A 27223-nucleotide genomic window follows, 5' to 3' on the forward strand; every position below is an offset into this window, starting at 1 on the left:
CACCTTGTACAAAGGTTACAAGACCCAAACAAGGCCAAGATGACCCCAGATAGCCATGGGAGGTGGGACAAATACATAGCAATTTCAGTAGTTCTTTATTGATGCTCAACACATGGAAGGTTGAACCGACTACAACCATGGAACAATGCAATCTAATCATGACCACCCCGCGTCTCCAAACCTATATAAAGACACTACCAACCCCGCACTATTCATCAAGCATGTTTGTTAGTTTACACCCAGCTTCTCCCAGCGTGCAGCCTCTGGTCTGGGCAGTTCTGAATCAGCCATTGAAGCTCCCTTCACAGGAGGACAGGGGTGTGGAGCTTGGCTATCTATCGTATCACATCAGTGATACATTATTGTTTTCTATCTCCATTATTGTTCAATTGCAGTTGAAATTTTTGTGATGTGAAAGATTCTATTTCTTGTGAGTATTGTTTGCATACACCGCACATTGTATTCTCTTACATGCTCAAACTAGCTTCTCCTCATAAGGAGGGCCCCGCAACTGATATAATCCCACAAATGTAACAGATGCATGTAGACATGATCATGGGCTAGCACTAGATCGGTTGAGATCAAAATGCCCTAATGTGAGCCCTATTAAAGGGAGGAAAGTGACGCCACAAAGTGAACAATGAGGTTACAGATGGGCTTCAAAGGAACGGAATATCATAAAACCAGAAGTAAGAGAAATCCTTAGTAATTAAGGTGATGAAAAGTGGTCCAAATGAACCCAAAAGGTGCTAAAGAAGTTACTTCCGGTTGGAGGACATAAGACAACATTACAGTGACCCATGACCTCCCAGCTAAACTCTTTAGGAAGGGAACTCGGCATACCAGAATGCCCTGTAAAAGTCCGCATACATTTTGAACCCTTCCAAACCTTCAACGTAGTGTCACTTGAACCTGTAAACAAAGCAAGCAGTTTTCATGACAAAACTTTTAAGGGAAAAACAATATTAAAAAGCACTGACAAGTCAAGTACCTGTAACAACTTCTCCTGAAGGCAGATTCAAGACAGCCTGCACAGGTCCTTGATGCCCTGTTAAGACCTCCACGGATTGACCTCCTCTCCATCTCCGAACAGTCCTACATACACAGGTCATATGGGGTGGCTGTAATATATTATATAATGCATTAATAAAAAGCTTTGCAATTACAAGACCATCCCTCCTAGGCAATGAAATTTCTCGGGTTCCAAGCATATGGATTTGCAATTGAGCTGACAGCAGTTTAAGAGTTGCAATGCATTTCAGTAATAGCATTGAAAGGATACCTGTCCACTGAAGCAGACAAGATATCTCCCTGTTCATCCACCACAACACTGGTCACTTGGAGTTCATGGCCTCGCAAAGTGTGTACCGCATTAGAATCCTCTGCATTCCAGACAATAACAAGCGTGTCCATTCCACCTGAAACTAGTCCACCTTTAGGTAACTCATCATTTGGTGGAAGCCATGCAACAGGACCAACAAAACTTGTGTGGCCTATCATTGTTTTCTCCAACTCGTATCCATTCTCTTGAGCGCCTTCTGCTGACCAAAGACGCACTGTTTTGTCACGTGAACCTGTGGCAAATTTATGTTCTCCACAGATGCCAATGCCACGAACCTGACCATGAAAGATAAGTAATTGGATTGACAGTTGAGTACATAAAAGTTAACATCATACACAAGCATTATTAAAATTCTTGCACTTCTTTCTTCAAGATGCCTTCTTTTATTCATGACAGTAAAATCAACCTTTGCTTCTTCATATCTATTGACTATGGCACAAAACTGGTCTGTGACACAAACATTTCAACCAAGTTGTATGTCACGTGCACCCCACACTTGGGTGCCACGTGGATAAACAGTCCGTTGAGGATCAGGGATAAGCATTGAGAAGCTTGTGAGCCCTTGTACAGTGATAAGTCACCAATTGCCACCACAATTAGGTCATAGGTTTACAGTTAGTGTGTTGTACCCCACACAAATGCTATCCACTTGGTTTCTTATTTGTATAAGTGCCCAGGCAGCTTATTAGGCCAAGACCTGGGCACTGAACACAAGAGAGAACAAGTCACGGACCCGCTGGACACAAGCCAGCCTAAACAGTCAGGTTCCAAGGTGTTTGGGCACATGCAGTAAGGGCTAGACAGCAAGGACAGGATGCAAGAAAAGTTAAGCAGCAGCATGGGCCCGCAAGGCAAAGGGGCAGCTAGGAAGCCATAGTTACCAAGTTTTCCCAAAAATGCTTGTCCTAAATGTTTCATAAGAAGAAGGAGAAAAAAGGGGGCAGGGGGTATAGTGTGTTACAAATCCCAAAAAAAAACCCAGATTTGGCAACAAAACATTAGGCAAGCCCTGTAGAATCATAGAACATACAAAATATGAATCGTTTTATACTTCAAAACATTAGTTACGAGAAACAGCCGAAACACCCGGTATTTAGGTCGTTTCAGCCATTTTGGGGGTCCAATGATTTTAACCATTTCGGCCATTTCGATTTCCGAAATAGAATGGCACATTTCGGCCGTTTCCCCCATGCCATTTCCCTTTCAAAGCCCGATTTTAAGGCGATAACAGCTTATCTTTTGTTTTTTCTTCTCAACAATCTCCTTTTCCCTAGTTTCCAATCATATACTCTTGTATTGCATCTTCTTCATGTATTTCTCTTCTCCATCTTCTTCTTTTTTCCCCAGGGAAAGACATCCTTCTATTAGTTAAAACCAGCAGCCATAGGCTAAGTGTACATGCTCAAAACCCTCATAAGAGGCAAAAGAAAACCGGGAGGGTGGTTCCCTCCATGGCTGGACACTATCAGAGGGAAACTACTTCATAAGGAAGAAGAAAAGGTGGGGGGTTTGCTGCGCCGGGGGGGGGGGGGGGGGGGGGGGGGGGGGGGTGTGTGGCGGGGGGGGCCGTGGGGCCACTTCAGCAGCCTGTAATGCCAAGTGATCTCGCTGGCCCAACCAAAGAGAAAGGAGCCCCGGCGCCATGTGTGCAAGGAGGCCTCTCACCATATACACATGCAATCCGATCCACTCCAAAGCTTCCCCCAATGTCCACGGAGGGTGTGAATGATGCCAATCCTAAAGGAACGGATGGACTCAACTTGGGGGGGGGGGGGGGGGCGGGCGGGCGGGCCCTAAATAGCCTCGCTCTACGATGGGCCCACCACATATGCCATGCAACTATGCTGCTAATGATATACCATCTCTGACTAGACCCAAAGACCACGGCTCTAGCGACCTCAGTCAAGCTATACCCCAGGTGATGTTACGCAACATGGACGTACCATCATGTAGAGGGCGAAGGATCCTCTGCCAAACCTATTGTGCTTTGGGAAAGTACCAGAGGTAGCATCACTCGACGACTCCGTGGGATGGCTTCAAAGCACACACTATGCCGTTCATCCTCCAAAGTGCGGACGGCAAGGTTGTAGTGGGCTATGTTACATCTTGACAAGCCAAGGATTAGGGCTAGGGATGTGTACTAACCCATGATTAGGGTTAGGTTAACCCAAGTTTAGGGTTAAGGGCTTCGTAGGGGAGCAAGGACCTGGAGGAATTACAAGTGGGCTAAGGCAGCTAGCAAAATGAGGTCTAGATTGGCTAAAAAGGTTTTAATATAGCCTATGATAATAATGGCCACAGTCTTATAAATAAAGCAAGAAAACTTATAAATAAAGAAACGACCAATAATAGCTAGGTTATTGCTATATAAGTGACCTCAACAGAACTTAGGAATTATTGAGGTATCCATGTGGTAGACACGAGGGCTTCTAGGGGCGTGCAAGATCTCATGGCCATGGAGTTGCAAGGTTGGTGGTTCGGCCTAATGGTATGGGACACTAGTTGGGGCGAAGACCCTCCAGGAACAAGAGGAGAAGAAGGCAAACGAGGCAACCACATGGGCTGAGGTGATTAAGAAAACACAAACAAGTGGAAGAAGCACACAGCTGGATTGAGGTTGCCAAGAAGCAACGGAACCCACCATCATCCCCAAACATCATCAATGACACACTTGAAGAGGAGAAAAGAAGTAAGATTAGGGCATTGAATGTGAGAGTGGTGGGATGGAAGGAAGGAGCCTCACCGAAAGAGGACGCCATAGCACTATGCAAAAAGCTGGAAATCGCTGATATACCCCCTTCGTCGAGGCATGGAGGGTGGGCAAAGACACCACCAACAAGGAACGCACACTCATCCTCAAGTTTGCGGGGTTGGAGGCAAGGCAAGCATTCCTTACCAAACGGCGGGCACTAAAAGGAGAAAACACTTATTACCTCGCAAACGATCTCACACTAGCAAAGGTGGCACACAGGAGACAATGCATGCCACGCATCCTGGATGCACGGAAGGCAGGGAAATGGGCAGTGTACAGAGATGGGAGGGTGATCATCACTGAGCTACATGCCCAATGACGGTGCGAGACCTATGAGACCAAGCTAGAGATTGCGGTTTGGAACTGCAATGGCGCCTTGAGGACAGATGCAGGTCTGTTCGAGGAGACATTTACAAGGAGAGACTTGGTCTTGTACACAGAGACTCATCAGTGCCAGGGGAGTCAGCTTCCAGGGGTGAGAGGATACAAATGGGAGTCTGTTCACCACCCACACCCACGCACAGTAGGGGGTACCCGGGGGTCGGGAGGGGTGGCTTTACTATTCAGGGAGGAGCTTCAACATGTGATACAGGTAGTCCGACGGGATGAAGCCGCACGGTTTTTGTGGGTGAGGATCTAGAAAGAGAGGGCCCGTGAAACCGGCCTCTGATAGAAACCAGAGTGCGGTAGACTAGCAGTCACCCGTCCACTTGTAGTCTAGATATGAAAACAGAAAAGATTGGGGCTAGAGTGCCCAAATCTGAAAACAAAGCGACACCTGTTAGCCCCCAAGCTTGGCGCCCCTTGCGGTATTTCTTTATTCAATTCCAAAAGTATGAAAGGCTGAGTACAACCAAAAATCAGCCAAGAGATTACACCTGTATGTCCAATCTGACGGCCCACAATACCTCTTAGCACAAAGGATCCATGCACACAGATCTGTGTCTCAAAGTAACACATTGTGCCTCCCTCTGATCAGCCAAGACCACTAAGCAGGGCAGCCTTGAGCATACATCTGGCATAACTCAAGCACTTGATTCAACATCTCAGCTCATACATACATGTACTGTTCAACCTCTATCTCCACCCTTGTCAATCTGCCATACCCCTCCTCTCACAAGGGGCCAGATAACTCAAATCTGCAACAGACATCAAGCAGTAGAAAGAGAGATAGATGAACAGATGCGGAGCTTACCAAATTCAGCCCGTGTATCTGCACTGGAGGAAGCAACGGTACCAATCTGTACTTGCAGGCACTTGTTTCCACAACCCTACTTCACACGTGTATGTACTTGTCTGTACCCTCCTCCTTGTGTCCAACTCTATGCTGTACTTGACTGTACAGATCTGAAAAACAGCCCTGTACCAGTCTGTACTGCCTCAGGATACGTGCCAGGAGCTGTCCTTGCATATGCCGCCTGCTGTCTTGATGCTGGTCGCCTACGCCGCCTGCAACAGATGAGGCGCCTGCACCTGTACTTGCTGTTGTACAGCAGACACAACTGTACCTGACTGTACGGCCACCTGTCAGCAGTCGTACAGGTGTCTGTACCTGCTGTACAGCCCCTGTCAGAGCCCACAGCCTCTGTACCTTCTCTGACTGTCTACGCCGCCTGCACCCAGTGAAGAAACTGCTGCAGAATACAGCAGCCCACTGTACTTGCAGTCGTACAGTGCTGTACGGACTGCACACGTGGAGTGTATGACTGAATCTGCAGAGGAAAACAGCAGCAGCACAGAGTTCCAGCAGTCGACTTACTCCCCTTGCTCTTCCACGCTTGAGAATACACGCTTCTTCCCAAAAAGCAAGAGAGAGAGAGAGAGGAGAGAGAAGCACACACTCCAAGAGTGGAGTGGCCTCCTCCCCATAAAAATCCTAGGCCCCCCCCCCCCCCCCCCCCACTTTAAAAGGTATTAAAGTTGCTAGGGGCCACTAAGGCCTAGGGGAAACTTTAATAAAATATTAGAATACTAATGTTCTAGTTCCCCCCCTTCACACCTAGGGATGTCCACACATCTTTAACTCTGTCCGGGCACCCCCCATGTGAATCATTCAATATTCTGACTCTGCAACCACCATGCCCACACTTGTGCTGTTCCATTTTCACAGGGCCATGACATACCCCCTCTTGAAAAATGGCAAGCATCCTCGATTGCATTCTGGTGATACAGCCAAATATCCAAAGTGAAATATACAGTATGGCAAGATCAACGTCCCAATCTCTCTAAGCCATGCACATGTATCAGCAAACCAATGGCATAGTAATAGTCCAAGTTGTATACCACTGTGAACCATACATATCCACAAAATCTCATGTGACTAGTACACATATATCATAGAAGTCCCATAAGCAGATGTACTGTCAACCTCAGTACCTTCGGGTGAGATAAAAACTGCACCAAGCGACCTTTAGATGTCATCTGAGCCTGTCTGTATCAAGGGAGTGGAGGTGCTACCCCCCTCTTGAGCATCAGGTAATGCTCCAGACCCATGCTCTGCTGAACCTGAATGAGCCACAATAAGAGTCGGCTCTAACTCAAAGGCATCGAGATGAAGCTGCAAAACCTGAGGTGAATCTGTTAAGTCACCTTCCTCCATCCACTTCGCATCCATCGGTGAATAGTTCTTGAACTTCACAAGATAGCGACGGGAAACTTTACCTCGTACCTTCCTTTCTTTATGTACCAGTATCTGCTCTGGAATCAGAACCTCATCAAGTTCCTCAACTTTCGGCTGAGCCTCATCTGATACATCCTAAGGCACATCCCCACGGAAAGGTCTAAGAAGACTCACGTGAAAAGCATTGTGAATCCTCCAGTGATCTGGTAACTTCAAACGATAGGTTACCTCACCAATCTTTTCCAATACCTGAAAAGGCCCATAATAACGCATACTCAACTTAGGGAATAAGCGCTCTTTACCCTTCATCTTCTTGAGTCTAGCCTTTTCAAAGCGCAAAAGAACCCAATCACCCAATGCAAACTGTAAATCACGTCTGTGACGGTCTGCGGCTTTCTTTTGCTTCTGCTGAGTTTTCTGGAGTGCCAACTTAATCCTCCGATAAGCTTCATCTAAACTCTCCACATACTGATCAGCCTCAAAGATCTTATCCTTTGTATGCAAAATGGGTGGTACCTTCTTCCCTCCTTCCACAATCTCAAAAGGCGCCTTGCCTGTCAAGGTATGTACAGTGTTGTTATATGCAAACTCCACCGAAGGAAGATACTTTTCCCATTGTTGCTTGTGCTCTAACACATAACACTTGAGAAGATCCAACACTGTAGAGTTAGCCTCTTCTGACTGACCATCTGTCTGTGGATGAAATGACGATGAAAACTTGAGAGTTGTACCCATGTTGTCAAACAACCCTCTCCAGAACAAACTCGTCATCCGCGGATCACGGTCACTAATGATAGACGTAGGCAAGCCATGATACTTGAAGATGTTTGCCATGAACAACTTCACCATATGATCCACTTTGATCGTCTTACGCACGGGAATGAAATGTGCATATGATCCACTTTGATCGTCTTACGCACGGGAATGAAATGTGCCTGCTTACTGAACCTGCATATGATAGTCCAGATGCCATCATTTCCCGTTTGTGTCCGTGGAAGATCAAATATAAAATCCATGCTCTCCCAAGGTCTATCCGGAATAGGTAAAGGCTGTAATAACCCTGGTGTCTTCTGACGGTCAAACTTTACCTTCTGACATACGATGCATTGCCTCACAAAGGCATCAACATCTCTTCTCAAGGTTGGCCAATAAAAGAAAGTCTCCACTGCTTTGACCGTGGCGTCAATACCTCTATGACCTGCATACGGTGGAGCATGACTTTCAATCATAACCTTGAGTCGCAATGGCCTGGTAACACACAGTCTGCCATGCATCAATAAAAACCCATCTCTGAGAGTATAGTGCTCATGCCGCCGACCCTCAGACATCTGATCATACAACCTTTCAAAGTCCTCATCATGGGCATACTGGTCTTTCATTTCATCAAGCTCATGATGATAAGCAAGTGAAACTGTAGAGACCTGTGGCTTGCGTGACAAAGCATCTGCCACTACATTCTTTTTGCCTTCCACATGCACAATCTGGAAGTGAAACATTGACAAAAAGTTTGCCCAACGCATATGCTTCTCTGAAAGCTTAGTTTGCGTGAGGAAATAACGCAAGGTTTGATGATCTGTCTGTACAGTAAAATCAGCCCCAAGCAAGTAGTGTTTCCATGTAGAAAGAGCGTGAATTACAGCCAACATCTCTTTCTCATAAACCTGTAAATGCTTCTCAGCATCTTGCTGTAATATGCGGAAGCTTCGGAGAAGGATCGGTACTTCAAAACTCAGAAAACAGCACTCTTTTCGCGACGGAATTAACGCACAAACTGAAAGACGATGTGCAGAAAAATAGAGAGAGAAGGGGGAGATGAAGAAGGACACAGTATTGGGTCCCAATTACCCTCTGTAGGGCCCCCACCACGGATGGTGTATTTGCTTTATTAGAATGATGTAAATCTGAAAACAAATACAAAGTACTTGACCTTTTCTTGGCTGGAAAACCTGCCCTTGACCTTCAGTCCTTCACCCCTTTGCTTTAGCAATGTTCTTGGCTGTCCTGGCCCTTGGTTGCTTGGAGCACTTGGTGAATTATGAGATAAATGAAATGATCTATGTCTTGGGTATTTATACCCTCTACCTGTGTTGCAGGAAACGTTTCCTGGTAGGAAACGGCAAGACCCAGGAAACGTTTGGAAACGCCAAACTTCGGGGGTAGGCTCAAGTTCAAGGTTAAAAAACAGAAGTACAAATATATCTTTTTACAAAAAAATTAAAGTACATGTACAAATTCAATTATTGATCGGTAAGCACCATTAAAAGATGAAAAACAAAGCAAAACAATGGAAGACCATCATGGCTGAATTTCATTAATCAATCATTCTACAAGATAGAACTTGTTTACATGGGAAGTACACCTTCATCTTCAAACTGATCCTCAAAACACTCATAGATAGAATCCTCCTCTAATACATCCCATGCCTGGCATGGACCTGAAGAATACGAGGGCTCTTTCCGTGATATGACCCTAAGATTACTGTGCACAAAGACCAAGTCATCTGCCTTCGTATGACCCAGCCGGTTCCGCTTCATGGAATGTATGAAGCCATAGGTGGACCAATTTCTCTCACATGCTGAAGCGCTAGATACTTGAGATAAGACACGAATAGCCAATCTCTGTAACATAGGAGTACATGTACCATAGTTCTCCCACCATGCAATAGGAGAAAGCTTTTGCATGTCCGCTAAAGCTGAAGACTCTGCAAAATCCCCCTGTAGTCCAATGTATTGTGACAATTGTGCTTTGTACTCTGTCTTCTCATCTTCATCTTTGCCCACCCTATCCAACGTCTTTCTCCACCCTTTCATCACATCCTTGTCCTTGTATGGTCGCTTCATAAACCACATTGGGTTGAGGACATAAGCTGTTGCATGAAGAGGAGAATGAAGCATTTCCCAACGCTCTTGTGCAAGTACCCGAATCTCCTCGTACTCGTCATTGCCATCTATGTATTCTTTCAATATCTCCTTGATTTTCTCTAGCATCTGATCAATGCCCTCATAAACCGTACCCATGACCGGTTCATCTCTATCCACCATACGAAGCATTGCCATGACCGGCCACAAGACCTTGACATACTTCTCTATGTCCTCCCAAAAAGGAGTAGACAAGAGTTGCATCTCTATGTGCAAAGCATACTCGTTGTTTCTCTTCCATGCATCCCACTCCTCGCTTGTGACCAGCTGCTTCAAGGGACTCTTCACCTTCACCAATCTCTGCAACATCATGAAGTTTGAAGCAAATCGAGTATCACCTGGCCTAATGAGCTTGAGCTTGGAGTGTTTGCTGAACATGGCCCTTGTTGCATCATGATTCGAAATGAACTGCTGGACTTCTTTGCCTTGGGTGATAGCTCGATCCATCCACTCGATTAGGACCAAGTCCTTCAGTAGAAGATTCAAGCAATGAGTTGCACATGGTGTCCAAAAAATATGGGGATATGCTTGCTCCACCAAGTGACCTGCAAGCTTGCAATTGGCAGCACTATCCGTAATTACTTGCACCACATTTTCCACACCGACCTCCCTAATGATGTCCAAAAGAGCTTCTGCAATAAACTCCCCTGTTTTTTGGCTCCCGGATGTATCAATGGATCTCTTGAATACCACACCTCGAGCACTGGAGACAATAAAATTAATCAAGGGCCTCTTTGCGGTGTCTGTCCATCCATCAGACACAATGGAGCACCCAAAGTGTGGCCATGAAGCCTCTACCCCCGAGAGACGACTGCAAACCCTGTCTTTTTCCTTGTCCAAGAGTGTGGTGCGAAGCTTCTCATAGTTTGGGGCTTTGTAACCCTTACCAAAAGACGCTATTGCACCCACCATGTCATGAAAATAAGGAGACCGTGCATAATAAAACGGCATACCACATGCATAAAAGCGTAGAGCAACGGCCTCATCTACTTCCTCTCGAGATGCATTCTTGAACATACCTTCCACGGACGGTTGCATTGTAGGCTTCTTGTTGACTAGATTGTTGCCAGTCTTTTGCTTCTTGATAGCGCTCTCATGGTCTTCTCGAGTCATGTTTGCTCGATTTTCAGTCGACACCTTGCAGCACACTTGGATGCCTTGGTTCTTGATGCCGAGTAAATGGGCCCGTACTCGTGGATAGGAGCCTGCAAAATTTGTTTTGCAAAAAGAACATTCCCATTTCTTGCTGCCCCCCTTTCCGAATGCTGCATTCTCAGTCACATACTTCCACAATGGCTCGGGAGCATGAGGTGCTTTAGGCTTGAAGGGCGTGATTAGGGGGACCACACAAGAAGAAGAAGAGAACATGGTTGAAATTGGAAGTTAGCAAAAAAGAGGGGCTCTTCTCCTTCTAAGCTTGCAAGTTTGCTCCAATTGAAGCTGTTTCGAACAAAGCCACTCAGGGACAGAAACTGAATTGATGCATTTGCATTTTAAGGCTCTATGGCGAATAGCATCTGCGAGAGTAAGGTGGTATTTAGGATCAAGGGGACACTTGCAAGGCTCGAAAATGATCCTTCTTGGCGCACAGTTAAAGCAAATGCATGGAGGTTGGGGTGCACAGTTTAAGCAAAGGCAAGGGGGCTCCTCCTGTGCTTGCATGAAAAGGGGTGGGAAGGGGGGAAAGAGAGAGAGAGAGGGGGAAGGAGAGAGAGCTGTGTGCGCCTAAGTTTCTCACAGAGAGATAACTACGTTGCAGGCTGAGATAGCTTTTTTTTTTTCTAATTCTATTAAAACGGCGCTTTTTAAAAAAACCCACAAACGGGCTTTTTAAAAAAACGGGCTCCTCGTTTTCATTTACTCTGGCGTGGAATGCTCTGGCGCGCTGTGCGCTTGTGGGTTCATTAACGCTGCGCAGAGTCTATGCAGGGAGGCGAATCGATTTTTATTCATTTTGGGCCCCGTTCGTTTTTTTTTTAATTCGCAGCTCTTTTCGCTTTTTGGCCTGCCACGTGTCTTATAAATAAAACACTACATTCAAACGTTTCCCAGCCGTTTCCCCCTATACGAAACGGCTGCCAGCTGGGGAAACGTGGAAACGACGTTTCCACCCCTTCATCCCACGTTTCCTGCAACGAAGCCCTCTACTATATGCAGTCGGCCAGCTACTAAAGAGCCTCACGACTAGGTCTCTGGAAAAAGTGTAAATAAATGGTTTCACACCATTTAATGGGCTGGGCATCTTGCGCATGAACCAAGAAGAGTACCCCTGACTGCTGGACAGCCCTACGCAAGGGTACTGTACTGCTGGGCAGCCTGTGTGGGCTGTCCCACACTTGGCTGACAGCCATTCTAGACCTTGTTGCCCAGTCGGCTGGCTGTCCCAGGGCCCTAAGGCTGGCCGACAGCCCCTTCCAGCCTGTCACATGGCTGGTGGGCACAGCCGGGGCCCTCCTGGCCCCTTGGGGGCGGGTCTACACCTCCCCCATGCCCACATCAATAGTCTTGGGGTAGCCCTTTGGGCTGGCCCCATCTCTACATGCAAAACTACATGCCTACAGAGGCCTGGCATCCAGTTGCAAACAAGATACACAAAACATCTGACATCATTCCAGAGGGAGACTCACAGCGCGGACTGGCACTGCTTCATGTGCAGGACAGTGCACACGTGACCTTGGACTCATGTGCAGGACGATGCACACCTGACCTCGGACGACTGAGATGGATCCCTGGCTGACTCGTCCCGGACTGGGCTCACATGGGACCAGTTCACCATCCCAGGTCCTGCACCTTCTGTACAGAAATGTCTACGTGGCATCCAAGTGCGGGATGCACGTGACATCCCCTTCTGCTTAACTTGACGGAAGCTGCATAGCCTCCAAATAATCCATCAATAAAGCCGGATAGTCTTCGAAAAATTCTTTGTCGAGCCATACCGCTTCATGAGTTCCTCGGTCCTGAAACTTCGTGAGAAACTGTCGTAGTCTTCGGCCTGAGCCATGCTTGAAACGGTGCAGAAGGATCTGTTCTGGAACCATTACTTCTGCTTCATCAATGATGTCTGGTTCTGCTTCGTCTTTGACCTCTGAAGGGGGTGGACCTGCATATGGCTTTAACCAACTGACATGAAATACATCGTGCATAGTCCAACTCGGAGGTAGCTTTAACTGCATAGACACCTCATTAATCTTTTTCCGAATGGGAAATGGTCCGAAGCTCCTGAAAGACAACTTTGGGCATCGCTTGCCCACCTGCTTTAATCTTTGCTTCATAATCCGAAGATACACCCAATCCCCTTCCGAAAACTTCATGTCCCTTCGGTCTTTATTGGCCTGTCGAGTGTAGGCCTCTTGCGCTTTAGCCAATCTGTCTTTCACGGACTCTAGGATCTCCTGGTAAGACTCCGTCACTCTGTTCGCCTCCGGTACTGAAGACGAAGTCCTGGTTAACGACGACTGGAAAGGTCTTCCAAACGCTGCCTCATATGGAGTCCTGCCAATAGCTGAAGAAAAAGAGTCATTTAAAACAGCTTGAACTAAAGGCAAAAATGATTCCCACTTACCTTGCTGATCGTGGACATAACACTTCAGCACATCAAAGGCCAACTGGTTGTATATCTCTGTCTGGCCATCTGTCTGTGGGTGGAATGCACTGGAAAAATTCAACTTAGTACCAAAATTATCAAACAATGCCCTCCAAAAATGACTGGTAAACTTGGCATCTCGGTCTGACACTATGGTCCTAGGAATCCCACCAATCGGGTACCAATGCCGAATGAATAGCTCGGCAACATCCTCGGCGGTCACATTGGCCCTGCAAGGAATAAGCATAACAAATTTGCTGAACCTGTCAACAATAGTTAAACACTGTGTATTACGCTTACTCGGACTGGGAGGCAGATTTGTGACAAAGTCCATGGAAATGTCTTGGAAAGGGCCCTCAGGAATTGGCAAAGGCTGTAACAACCCTATCTTCTTTCCACGAGGAGCTTTCACCTTTTGACAAATGTCACAGCGTTGTACATATGTAAACACATCACGCCTCATCTTTGGCCAATAGTATTGCCGTTCTAATTTCTCCAGAGTCGAATTCATGCCCCTATGACCACCTGTAATGGCGTCATGGGCATCATGGAGAAGAGCTGCCCGGAATGATTTCATGACACATAGTCGGCCTTTGTAGAAAAGCCAACCATCGCGCATCAGAAAATGGCATGGTCCTGTGGCATCCAATGCCTGTTCCCACTGCGTACCGAATTCCTCGGAATCCGCGTACATATGCTTCATGTCTTCTAGTCCTGTACCAACAAGGTCAAATCTAGTGGTCTGAATCGCAGATACTTGTCCCTTCCTGCTCAAAGCATCGGCCACTGGATTGGCCTTTCCTGGAAGGTACTCAATCATGCCACCAAACTGCTGGAATATCTGACTCCAGCGGTGTTGTCGATCACTCCACTGTGCACTTGGCATCGTCTGAATCCAGCGCAATGCCTGATGGTCAGTGCGAACCTCGAAGTCACGGCCATACAGGAAATGTTTCCAATGTTTCAAGGCCTGTATAACTACTAGGAGTTCACGATCGTAGACTGAGTAGTTCTTTTCGGCGGGCAGTAACTTACGAGCCATGTAAGCTACTGGATGACCATTCTGTTGTAATACACCTCCAATTGCGATGTTACTCGCATCGGTGATCACTTGAAATGGTTCGTCCCACGAAGCAAGGGCTAAACAAGGCGCTTCTGACAAAGCCACCTTGAGGTTCTGGAATGCCTCCAACGCTCGTGGAGTCATTCGAATCTTTTGCCTCCTTGTTTTCACTCCCTTAAGCAGATCGGTGAGGTCTGCCGAGAGATCAGAAAACTTGTCAATGTGGGTGGAATATGCCTGGCATATACCCACAAATGATCTAATGTCATAAGCGGTCTGAGGTACTTCCCAGTTAACAATCTCGGCCACTTTAGCCGGATCAAGTCGAATGCCTTCGGCACTGATTATATATCCCAAGTAATGTACCTGGAACAGATAAAATTCTGACTTCTTTTCATTGACATAGAGCTCGTTGCTTTCCAGCAACTTAAGGACTTTCTCCACATCAATGTCATGCTGTTCAACTGTAGCTGAAAATATGAGTATGTCGTCCAGAAATATGAACACACACACTCCAATCAACTCCCGGAAAATACGCATCATCATGCGGTTAAATGTAGCTGGGGCGTTCGTCAATCCAAATGGCATGACCACAAATTCATAGTGGGCCCGTTCTGTACGGAAAGCTGTCTTGGGGATGTCCCCCTCAACAATCCGAACCTGGTGGTACCCACTCTTTAAATCTAGTTTGGAGAACACCTTAGCTCCATTCAGCCTCTCGAGAATATAGTCAATTCGAGGCATCGGGGATCTGCTCTTGATAGTCAGCTTGTTGAGTGCACGATAATCGACACACAACCGAGAAGACCCATCTTTCTTCTTGACAAATAAGATCGGTGCTGCAAATGGCGACACGCTGGGGCGGATGAAGCCAGCTTGCAACAATTCTTGGAGTTGGCGGTCCAACTCCGATTCCATTGCCTTAGAAAGGCGATACGGAAACTTGCTCGGGGGTTCCGAGCCTGGGAGGAGATCAATCTTGTGATCCTACGGTCTGGACGGGGGAAGCTGGGGAGGGAGACTGTCCCGAAGAAAAATCTTCTGGAACTTTTCATGGAGAACCGAGTACTTCTCGGAAACACTGGCCACCGTCTGGGCTGTCTGGATGTAAATCATCGCACACTGTGCGCCTTTCCTGACTGCTCGCTTAGCCTGCAAGTGGCTTATGAGCGGAAAGTTTGGAATACCTGGCTCACACTTAATGGTCACCGGGGTGTTTGACACATTCCGATCAATCTGGAACGTGTGCTTGTCCCAATTGACATCAGGAAGAAACTTGTGAAACCACTGGATACCCAAAATTATGTCTGCTCCTACAAGAGGGGCAACCATAAAGTCATGCACAAACGCTATGCCCTGAATCACTAATTTAGCACCTAGAGCTTCATACTTGACGCTCGTTGTCATACCTGTGCTAAAACCCTCAACTTGTTTGTCCACCGGAGTCAGCTCGAAACGGGCACGCCTAGCGGCCTCTTCCGTGATCACATCCTGCGTGCTGCCGCTGTCAAACAAGACAACGACTCTCTGGCCACCTATGTAGCCAAAGGACTTGAGCAATTCGTTGCGCTCATACTCCTGGTCATGGGCGCCCTTCTGCTTATCTTCGAGCTCCCGGCTAATAATTGCTCCAACTGAAGCACCGGGGGTTGAAGAACTAGGGGTAGCCGCTGGGGTCTGTGTGGGAGCTGTGCTCACCACGGAAGCTGTGGAGGCAGCGGCGGCCTTTGGAGGCTTCTTCGGACAATCCCGAGAAGTATGTCCTTTTGTGTGACAAAAGTAACATCTACCCTCCTTCCTGTACTGAGCAAGCTCCTCAGCACTCAACTTGCCACCTGTCTTGCCAGCCTCCGCTTTCTGGTCTGGAGTAAGCTTAGACGCATTGTTCGAGTTCTTGGAGCCAGAGGCTCCCGGGCTCTGTCCTGGGGAAGACCCCGTCTGGTTCTGGCTTTTGTCCCCCCAGGCGTTAGCCTTGGGAGAAGTCGGCTGGGAAGTCTTGGGCTTGCCACCATTGTGTTTCATTTCTGCACTCTGCGCAAGCGAGAGTGCGTCCTCAAAGGTGGCTGGCCTAAACATACGCACCTCCCATTGGATTTGCGTGTCCAAGCCATACAAAAACTGCCCTTTCTTGTCCGCATCAGATAAGCCTAATTGTAGACACAAGGTCGAAATTCTATTGGCAAACTGAAGGACTGGTTGCGCATTCTGACGCGCACCCCTGAACTCGTCTTCGAGTCGCTCAAGGTAGTGGGGCGGTAAAAACCGCTGCTTAAGGTCACGGACGAACTCGTCCCACCCATAAGCTGCCATACCTGATCTGGTGTGGGCATGAGCCCACTGAGTCCACCAAGGAATGGCCTCACCTTCCAAGTACCAACTGGCTAAGATCACTTTGTCAATATCTGATTTCCTAACTGCGGCAAAGTAAGCTTCAAATTGATGTAACCATGAATACAGAGTAGTGGGATCGAGTTTACCATTATACTTACTGAAATTCATTTTCTCGGGAAAATGATTCGAGGGCGCCGCCGGTGTCAATCTAGCGTCCAAAGCTCTGAGGTAACGCTCGTGTTCCACTCGTCGCATGGCGTCGTCTTCGCGTTGTCGAATCTCCAATGCGCGCATCTGCATCTCAAGCAAGGAGCTTGGCTCATAGTTACCGCGGAACGGCGTTCCGCCTTCCTGGAACGCCGGAACGCCGCTCCGAATCGCATGGCGTGCCCGGAACGTGGAAACGGGAGCCGGAACGGGCCAGTTGCCGGGGAGCGTGGCGGAACGCGAGTCGGAACGCCGGAACGCCGGGGCGGAACGCACGTTCCGGGCGTTCCGGAAAAAGTGCCTTATCGCTAGTCGCCGGCGGCCTTTTTTTCGCAGCGTACGGCGCTTTTTCGTTTTTTTCGCTTGCTTCGTTGGTTGCGCCTGCTTCGTTGGCTGCGCCTGCAACGTTGGCTGCGCCTGCAACGTTGGCTGCCCCCTTCAACCTTGGCTGCCCCGGCTCCCCTTGGCTGCCCCACAGCCTACAGGCAGTGGGCACACTCTCCATTCTACCTTCCTCTTGGCTGCCCGGGCCTGCAGGCTGCCCCACACTCTCCCTACCGAGCCTTGGCAAGTTGGCTGCCCCAGACTGCACAGTGCACACTTGTCACTCTCCCAGGCTCCCTACGGTCTACCTCCTCTTGGCCCCTTCTTTTGCTTAGCCAGGGTGCTAGCTCCTCGCCATGTGAGCGCTTATGGAGCAGTTTTGGAAACATTGCAAGCAAGAAGAGGAACAGGCTTGGTGTCCAGAAGGCAAATGACCTTGTATTTGTTAATGCAAACTTGCGTTTGCTTAACAAGTTCAGGGCTGAGTGTACTCCAGAGCCATTTATTGGATTTTGCCTTGATGTTGATGACAATGATGGTGAGGATCAGCCAGAGGGAGAGGATGATGTGGAGCAGCATGAGGATGAGCAGACTGAGGGACAGCTTGGACAGGAGGATGAGATCCCACTTGCTGATGACTAGTCTTTGACTCACCAGTTACCTTGGCCCTTGAGGCTAGTTTTGTACTTGTCATGCGATGTACTTTCTTTTTCAGTTTCTATATATCCAGATTCCACATGCGATGTACTTTCTTTTCAGTTTCTATTTGGAGTCTGGACTCTTCAAATTTTTAATGTTTAAGACTTTAAAGTTTAATCTTGGATATTTTAAATGTTTTGTCATTTTAGTCCTAAATGCCGACATGTCATATGACGTGGCGTTCCGCGACGTTCCCGATCCGCTCCCGTTCCCGTTCCCGCTCCTGTTCCAGCATCCGACGTTCCCGGAACGTTCCCGTTCCGTGGTAACTATGGCTTGGCTGCGGCTGTGACCCTGCAAGAGGGTCCCTGTGACGAGGATCTGGTATCTGGGATACGGAAGGAGAGGGAGGAGGAGATGGAAAACGCGACGCTGGCGAGCGAGAACGCTCCTCCAGAGCCAAAATCCGCGCCTTCTGCTCATCCAACTTGGTTGTCTGGTCTGCGATTGCTCGCATCATCTGCTGGAACATGTCTTGTACACTCAAGGCGGGTGCCCTCGCTGGGCTGCCTGGTGCACTCTGGTCCCATGGTTCTGGTTCTCTCTCGTCGCCAAAGCTCGCCATAGCGGGAAAATGCAATTCCTTTCCGGAACGCAATCTGACCATCCACTATCTGTGTGGGAGACTTCCGGAGGCTTCCGGAGGCTAAAAACCAACCGTCCTTCGAGGGACAGGAGTCACTCCGAAAGGGGTAGTCCACCGGGGTCTAAAAACCAACCACACGAGCGAAAAAAAATTTTGGTTTTCTTTGCTGAATCTTTGTCCTTGAAGTGAGCTCTGATACCACTGTAATATGCGGAAGCTTCGGAGAAGGATCGGTACTTCAAAACTCAGAAAACAGCACTCTTTTCGCGACGGAATTAACGCATAAACTGAAAGACGATGTGCAGAAAAATAGAGAGAAGGGGGAGATGGAGAAGGACACAGTATTGGGTCCCAATTACCCTCTGTAGGGCCCCCACCACGGATGGTGTATTTGCTTTATTAGAATGATGTAAATCTGAAAACAAATACAAAGTACTTGACCTTTTCTTGGCTGGAAAACCTGCCCTTGACCTTCAGTCCTTCACCCCTTTGCTTTAGCAATGTTCTTGGCTGTCCTGGCCCTTGGTTGCTTGGAGCACTTGGTGAATTATGAGATAAATGAAATGATCTATGTCTTGGGTATTTATACCCTCTACTATATGCAGTCGGCCAGCTACTAAAGAGCCTCACGACTAGGTCTCTGGAAAAAGTGTAAATAAATGGTTTCACACCATTTAATGGGCTGGGCATCTTGCGCATGAACCAAGAAGAGTACCCCTGACTGCTGGACAGCCCTGCGCAAGGGTACTGTACTGCTGGGCAGCCTGTGTGGGCTGTCCCACACTTGGCTGACAGCCATTCTAGACCTTGTTGCCCAGTCGGCTGGCTGTCCCAAGGCCCTAAGGCTGGCCGACAGCCCCTTCCAGCCTGTCACATGGCTGGTGGGCACAGCCGGGGCCCTCCTGGCCCCTTGGGGGCGGGTCTACACCTCCCCCATGCCCACATCAATAGTCTTGGGGTAGCCCTTTGGGCTGGCCCCATCTCTACATGCAAAACTACATGCCTACAGAGGCCTGGCATCCAGTTGCAAACCAGATACACAGAACATCTGACATCATTCCAGAGGGAGACTCACAGCGCGGACTGGCACTGCTTCATGTGCAGGACAGTGCACACCTGACCTTGGACTCATGTGCAGGACGATGCACACCTGACCTCGGACGACTGAGCTGGATCCCTGGCTGACTCGTCCCGGACTGGGCTCACATGGGACCAGTTCACCATCCCAGGTCCTGCACCTTCTGTACAGAAATGTCTACGTGGCATCCAAGTGCGAGATGCACGTGACACTTGCAAAACTCTACTCTCATAGGCTATGACATGTCCCTCTTGCATGAGAACTGCACCAATGCTACTTCCACATGCATCACACTGGACAACAAAAGCCTTTCGGAGGTCTGGTAACACCAATACTGGATCCGAAGTAAGCTTTTCTTTGAGCTTTTTGAATGCTGTAATTTCCCGATCAGCCCATCTAAACGGAGTTGCCTTCTTCGTCAAAGCATGAAGAGGCGAAGCAATTTCAGCAAAGTGTCGTATGTACCGCCTGTAATAGGAACACAATCCTAGAAAGCTGCGTACATCATGCACGGTCCTCAAAGCTGGCCAATTAAGTATTGCTTCCACCTTTGCGGGATCCATACGGACTCCATGCGCAGACACAATATGCCCCAAGAAATGTATCTCCTGCAAAAAGAACTCACTCTTCTTGCCATTAACAACCAACCGATGGTTTCTGAGTTCTGCAAACACAATGGCCAAATGCCTTCTATGCTCTTCCTCAGTTTGTGAATGCACAATCATATCATCAAAGAATGTGCCCACAAACTCTCTATGAGGCCTGAAAATCCTGTCCATCATTCTGTTAAATGTGGCAGGCGCATTTGTCAAACCAAAGGGCATAACCAAGAACTCATACAACCCAAACGTGGTTCGGAATGCTGTCTTATGCACATCCTCGGGTCTAATGCGTATCTGATGATACCCCCTTTTCAAGTCAATACAACTAAAAACTGTGGAGCCCTGTAAGCGGTCCAAGATGTCATCGATCCTCGGTATGGGAAATCGATTCTTGATGGTATTCTTGTTCAGCGCCCTGTAATCAATACACATGCGCCAAGAACCATCCTTCTTCTGCACTAAGAGCACAGGTGAGCAAAAGGGTGATGAGCTAGGCTGTATCAACCCTTTATTTAGAAGCTCCTGCACCTGACTCATAATCTCTTCCTGTTGGGCTGCACTAACACCGTACGGCGGTCTATTCGGTGGAGTACTACCAAAAATTAGATCTATGGCATGATCTTTTGGCCTCTCAGGAGGAAGTTCTCCTGGCAATGACTCGGAAAAACAGTCTTGAAACCCACATAAGAAATCAGTCCTGTCCTTATCTAACATTGACAAATTAGACTTAGACTCATCATCCTATGCATCCTTCACATAAATCAAGTACGCGGAAAGATGCTTTTTCATTCCTGATGAAATCCCCGAAGCGGATACAATAGGAACAGATTCCCCTTTGAGTTTTACATCCAATACATGTTCTTTCCCTCTATAAGTCAGAGTGATTTTCCTATTGTAAGTATCCACCACCGCATGTACTCTCTGGCACCATGGCACCATGGCATCCCCAACAAAACATCACAGCCATCCAAAGGCATGATGAAGAACTCTTCGCTGTCCACATAACCCTGCAAATGAAGCCGAAGCTTCCCAATGATAGGAGTAACGGGTTCTGCATACCCTGGACAAGCCATATTAGCCTCATGTAACGGCCCCATCTCCTCTGCGCGAATCCCCAATCGGCCAGCCAAATCTGGTGAAATGAAGTTGGCTCTAGCACCTGTGTCAAAGAAGATCAAGGCATTCTAATCTCTCACTTTGCCCCATGCCCTACACAACTCTGTAGCTTCACCACCTGGCTGTTCCCCCACAAGATCAGGAACTAAGCCTGCAGAAGGTTTTGGTTTCTTTGACTTGGGCTCTCCTTTATTGTCAGAGTCCTTTTGGGACTTTCTCTTGGGACAATTGAATGACATATGTCCCTCTTCAGTACAGTAAAAACACTTATGAGCATCTCTCAAAGCCTGTCTTTCCTCAGAAGTCCTCTTGGGCATTGGCAACTTCTTATACTTCGTCTCTGAAGACCCTTTAGCATCACGAGAAGCATGCCCAGATTTATAAGCTTTCTTGCTCAAGTTCTCACTACCTTTAAACCCAGATGATCCACCAGTGAGTAACACATTAGCTGTCATAGCATTTTCAATCATCTGTGACATGTTCGTTACTCTTGTCTTGATACAATAATCTCGCACCTCTTTGGGCAGCCCACGACAATACTTCTCTACCTGCTCAGACAATGGCACTACACGGTATGAAGTCACTGGGAGTAAAGCTTCCCAAAACTTCTTGTTATAATCCTCCAAATTCTCACACTTTGAAGCATCCAATTTGTGCCATGCGGTCATAACATCCACCTCAAATGTAGATGTGAGCCATACGGAAGAGAAAACTTGTTTAAATTGGACCCATGTAGTGGGTGCTATGCCCTGCAAAAGAAGAGTAGACCACCACTGCAAAGCATTGCCCTTGAGAAAAGTGGCAGCTTTCCTCACCTTAGAGGACTCTGTGTAATTCCCACCAGAAAAAGCAGCATCAAACTGCTGTAAAAAGGTAAGTGCTTTAAGTTTATCTTTGGCCCCACTGAATGTATCAAACTTCACTGCAGCTCCCCCTTCCTTGTAATCCTTCGCCTTTCCCATAGGCGTTAAATTATCATATGGAAGTGGCTTTGCAAGATTGCTGCCCCCAACATTCATGCCCATCATTGGGTCAACATTACCCATTCCCATACCAGGCATACCATACATTCCAGCCATGTTTCCAAACATTCCATTATGCATACCTAGCTGCATACCACCAAACATATTGTCTTGCATTCCAGGTTGCATGCCCCCAAACATATTTCCTTGCATACCGAACTGCATACCACCATACATATTCCCCTGCATACCAGGCTGAAAATTAGCTCCAAAAGGCCCGTGCATACCCATGCCTCCCTGAGGGTAACCCCCAGTCATAGATTGGAACACCGAGCCACCACCAAAATAACCTGGATGCATGTTCTGCTGAGGAATAGGTGGCTGTCCATAGAAGGAACTCTGAGAGTTTGCACCATAAGCTTGCTGCATGTTCGGAAACTGGCCAAAAGATGGTTCCTGTGGAATGGCACCACTATGACCCTGTGGAAGATTCTTAGAACGAACCTTCTTCTTCTTTTTCTCGGGCTCTATGCGGGATCTCATAAATTCAGCAAATCTCTCACTCTGTGTGAGCTGCATAAATACATCCATAACACTAGCCAAACGATCTGTGAACCGAGCATCATCATCCTCTTTACCATGTACATCCTCTGGCTGTGTTACATCCTCATAAGGCTCAACATCTGCAGCCTGTTCTCCTACATGAATATCCTCAGATACATCTCTCTCAGAAGAAGTCTCTTGCTCCCAACCGCTCTGCTGGACACATTTAATGTTGGCCGACTCCATGAGGCCACCGCTTATGCTAGCCGATTGGAGCCTGGTAGCATTAAATGCTACCCGACTGTAGGAAGGGCTTCATGTGGGCTGCCAACTGGTTGCCCAGCCCTCCTAATGGCTTGGATGTTGCCCCATTGCACTAGCCATGCCATGGCCTGGCCCAAGGCCTACCTATATGCTCCTAATGCAACCTAATCCTCAAGCTGACACTATATGCACTATCCGATACATTCTCCAAGTGGGTTAAGAGGACTGACACTTGACTGACCTCTAAGGCTCAAAAACTGACCTACGTAGCTCTTGCCTATTGTCCCTGGACTGAGGGCTCACAATGGGGTCACAGCATACGACAAATAATCCTAAAAAAGGTTCTACTTCAGTACAAATGCTGCACTGATGATCATGCCAGTGTCACTGTGTACCCCAGTGCAAGGTGCACGTGACACTAATGATGAGCCATCTTGTCACCATGCACTACAGTGCAAAGTGCATGCGACATTAATCTTCTTTGCTTAGCGTTAATCATGAGCACGCTTCCGCTTCCCGTCTCCTTCATGCATCACTAGGACCTTATGAGGTCCACCTAAAGGTGGCCTTCAACGAGGTCATGTCGACACATTATCCATTATGTGTTGTTGACTTTATGTACCTAAGTATCCTCCTAGCCTACATCTAAATGTGGCTTCCTCGAGGCCCGCATAAACTGACTCACCATCCCAACCGAACAACTCAAATTTGGCCTGATAAGTCATGTAAATCAAACTACCTTCTATGCGCATGTACATACAATAGAGTCCTCCAAGAGATCACTTACATCTACAGACAACCTCGTATTCTGAATGGCACTAAGATTGACTTACACCCTATCATCGCACACTTCGACAACATGTCCAAAGCATATTGCCTCTACAAAAGCTAAATCCCATCACATGATCTTATCACCTCTAAGCTCGAGTCTCTTAAAGCCATCCAAGCTTGCCAACTCCTCTCTTCATTACTATTACTAAGCTTGACTAGTGGTTGTTAGCTCCTCTCTTTCAAGCTCTCTCTTCTTTACTATTCCAAAGAAAGTTGCTTCACCTTCTATAAGGAATGACTCTCCTCTCACTATCTACTGTCACTCTCACACACAAAAAAGCGTAACATGTACTAAGGATCAAGCTATGATGCTCCCCGAGGGCCTCGTCCATCTTATCCCCAAAAGGAGCGGGGACCGGCTAGAGATTTGACATTAGTGCTCAGCCTCACCTCCCTAATCTATTCACAGTACCCAAACAAAACTGATTTGGGATTGAAGCATCCTAGATAACCTCTTCACCTTTTGGGAGGCAATGGCATCAACTCAGATGCGCAGAGAGGATATGGTAGTTATGTTGTTTGCTTCACTATTGGCCCCGCGATTGATGGAGAGTGCAAAACAATAGACGTGATAAGGAGTGTTGATGGCCTTGGTGCTAATTCTTCACATATGAAATCCAATGAAATTAGTCCATGGGTGGATGCAAATGAGGTAAAAGTTGATGGAGTTAGCCCAAGTGGTGGGACTTTGTTGGGGTGCATCTCTGAAGGTTGGATTGTCAAGGGGCCCTTGTCGTTGGCAAGGTATGGGTTATCAAAGAGAATGGGGTGCAATGGCGACATTAAGGGGCCATTATCATAAGGATAAGCAACCTGTTAGGTCTGCAAATTATAAGGGAATCCAGGCGATGGATAGTACCATGGACCACGCTTTCACCCACCATGGCTCCCCCCATCCAAAGATGTACCTGGATGGTTGTCAATGATGAGGCTATGGTGTAGGTTCTTACGTATGTGAGTGCTAACATGCAAGACGTGTTTGTGAAGTGATAAACCCTCAATGAAAGATGCAGGTGTGGTGCACGGACTTATGGTGTGACCGCTGTGTGTCAACCTTCAATTCTCAATATTTCCTCCATCTCATGGCTCCAACACTTCAACTTTCTTCCTCGTGTTGCTTTCTTTACTATTACACCAACTTGGTCTGGTTTCTTTGACTCTCTTTCTTGCTTTTTTTTTACGTATCAAGATTGGAGTATTTACTCCTAATACAAGGACTTCTCCAACTCTCAGTCCCCTTCACAACTGCATTCTTCTTCAACTACTTTCTTCTTCAACTACTTTCTTCACATCTCCCAACACTCCTACTATCTTCAACTCTCTTTACCTCTTTTTTCAACATTTACCTCTCATCTTCAGCCTACGTCCACATTCTCATGCAAGACGCACAAGGTGATAGCTTCCCAATTTATCGCTCTGTGCCATAGGGCCAACCAAGGTAGATGCGGAGGCACGTCCCAACCACACTATCAACTTTGTCAACTCGGCATTCTTCAAGCAGGCTCACTCCCCTACCTCTCTTTTGACTACCCTTCAGAAGACTCAGCAACAATGCCTTTGGCATTGCCTGAAAGACAACAAATTTGGTGGACAGTTCTCCTATTGTTTTACTTCGGGGCCACCACCCTCCATTTTGTCACACTGGGTGCAGTGGCCTAAGCTACAAAGTCTAGGGCAGCACTCCATTGCCTCGCTCTTTAGCTTACTTTCCCACTTCTTGATATCGGCCACCCCAACCTCCATAATGCCAATGGCCCCCCGAGACCCGTGTATACATCATCTCCATCTCTACCTCGCACGTTTGGCACTAGATGCCACAAGGCCACTCACGGCTCCTCCACTCCCCTGGAGGAGACCGTCCGCCACATCTCCATGGACATCATTCACACCCTCCAAGGGTGGCCAACCCGAGGAAGAACACCCCCTCCCCCTTTCTTTATAGTTTATACCTCTCTTGAGGAACATACTTTGCTCCACTTGAAAGCTTCTTGTAGTTCACATTTGCGGACATTTCTTATATAATTAATGAAGGATCTTTTCTTGGGAGAAAAAAAAAGGTGGCAAGGTAATGAAATTGTTGTTGGTCACATGACGATCTTAGCCTCTTAGGTTTAGGAACTAGTCAAAAAAATTGTTCACTTGAGTTTCCTCTTAGGCTACCATTCGCAAGCACACTGAAGAGCTCCTAACATGCTAGAGGTTTGTGAGTTGATGACGAGATATCTAGCAACTTTAAAGATAGAAGGAGCCGATGCAAAAGCCCTTTGGCTAGCAAGCCAAATTTCTAAAGAACATCAAACACACAAGTTGAATTGATGCATGGATTCCCAGGTTTTGTTTACGTTGAACTACTTTTGAAGCTTATTCTATTCTAACTTATGGTCAAAAAAAAATCTAACCATCTCTAGTATCTACACATGTAGTGGATCTCATCCAATTGCTGCATTTTAGTCAATATACACAAAGTCTTGGATATTGTCATCAAAAATCTCATAGCCAAAGTGGTATGATGTACACCTATCCTTCAAGCCGATCTACAAAGGCAAAGTAGGCCTTCACTTTTGAAGGATTGAAAACAACCAAGAGGACACATATATGATCCTTAAAAGAACTTGAAACATCGGCCATACGTTCCATGACTCGTGAATGGGTTGCCGAGCAGATTGTACATACAAGACATCCATTAACGATGGTTTCACGTAAAAAGATGGCTGCACTTAAAATGACGATCCCAATAGAGTACATGAATGCATACTTAGATACATAAAAACTAATTTTTTATCTTTGCAAAATAACGGATAACGATAATGACCACTCTCTAGCACCGGCTTAGATGTACAAGACAGGCATCTACATCTTGTGTCACACATTTTTTAAGTTTTGAGACCTAGAGTCCTTCAGCCTATTTGATCAGATCCACGTTAAAAAGCTTGCGAAAAAGCTATGTTTTCTCAAGTTGAAGCGCCCAGCAAGTCTGCAGGAATGTAGAAAAGGAAGGCAACTTACGTCTTCCTGGTGTCCGTAGAGTTGACAACAAAGCCTGAACTCTGCAGCTTCTGGCTCCATGGTGACGCCCTCGCCCCCAAATACTAGCTAGCACTCACAAATACCCTTGCGAAGTTGCATATATATATATATATATATGTGTGTGTACTTTAAGGATATATGAAATACACGCACACTTAAACGTGCATTTTAAGCAAGAGGCTCCTTTTCAGCAACGAATAAAGGTGGCTATAAGAATTATCACCCCTTACTCTGCATCGATTAATTAAAGCATCCCACACTAAGGTTAAAACGCTAGTTCAACCTTAAATATCTCACACTGCCCAGATCACCTTCTCTCTCTCTCTCTCTCTCTCTCTCTCTCTCTCTCTCTCTCTCTCTCTCTCTCTCTCTCTT

At 47.1% G+C, this 27223-nt stretch overlaps 2 protein-coding genes across 3 annotated transcripts in view; both read right to left on the reverse strand.

Annotated features, from left to right (window-relative positions):
- Positions 1–27083, reverse strand: part of LOC147639656 (transducin family protein / WD-40 repeat family protein) — a 97112-nt gene extending 70029 nt beyond the window's left edge. For both annotated transcript variants that reach the window (XR_015261775.1, XM_086772526.1), the window contains exons 1-4: positions 26828–27083; positions 1283–1617; positions 992–1095; positions 844–912 (exon numbers count right to left, since the gene is read on the reverse strand). Coding sequence is in view for 1 of the 2 variants with exons in the window: in XM_086772526.1 (XP_086628652.1) it covers positions 844–912; positions 992–1095; positions 1283–1617; positions 26828–26887 (568 nt within the window). In the remaining variant the exon portion in view is untranslated. The remainder of the gene's footprint in view (positions 1–843; positions 913–991; positions 1096–1282; positions 1618–26827) is intronic.
- LOC147639657 (uncharacterized) lies at positions 8871–11000 on the reverse strand. Its single transcript, XM_086781667.1, has one exon. It carries the CDS (start codon positions 10998–11000, stop codon positions 9057–9059), a length of 1944 nt encoding a protein of 647 aa, XP_086637793.1. The 3' UTR covers positions 8871–9056.
- Positions 27084–27223: the final 140 nt, after the last annotated feature.

This window comes from Cibotium barometz, chromosome 3 (genome assembly GCF_041138505.1).
Source record: "Cibotium barometz isolate CiBa-2024 chromosome 3, ASM4113850v1, whole genome shotgun sequence".
Lineage (NCBI taxonomy): Eukaryota > Viridiplantae > Streptophyta > Polypodiopsida > Cyatheales > Cibotiaceae > Cibotium > Cibotium barometz.

Excerpts from the sequence above, each read along its gene's own strand:
- LOC147639657 (XM_086781667.1), bottom strand. The coding sequence starts at position 11,000 with ATGTTCTCTTCTTCTTCTTGTGTGGTCCCCCTAATCACGCCCTTCAAG.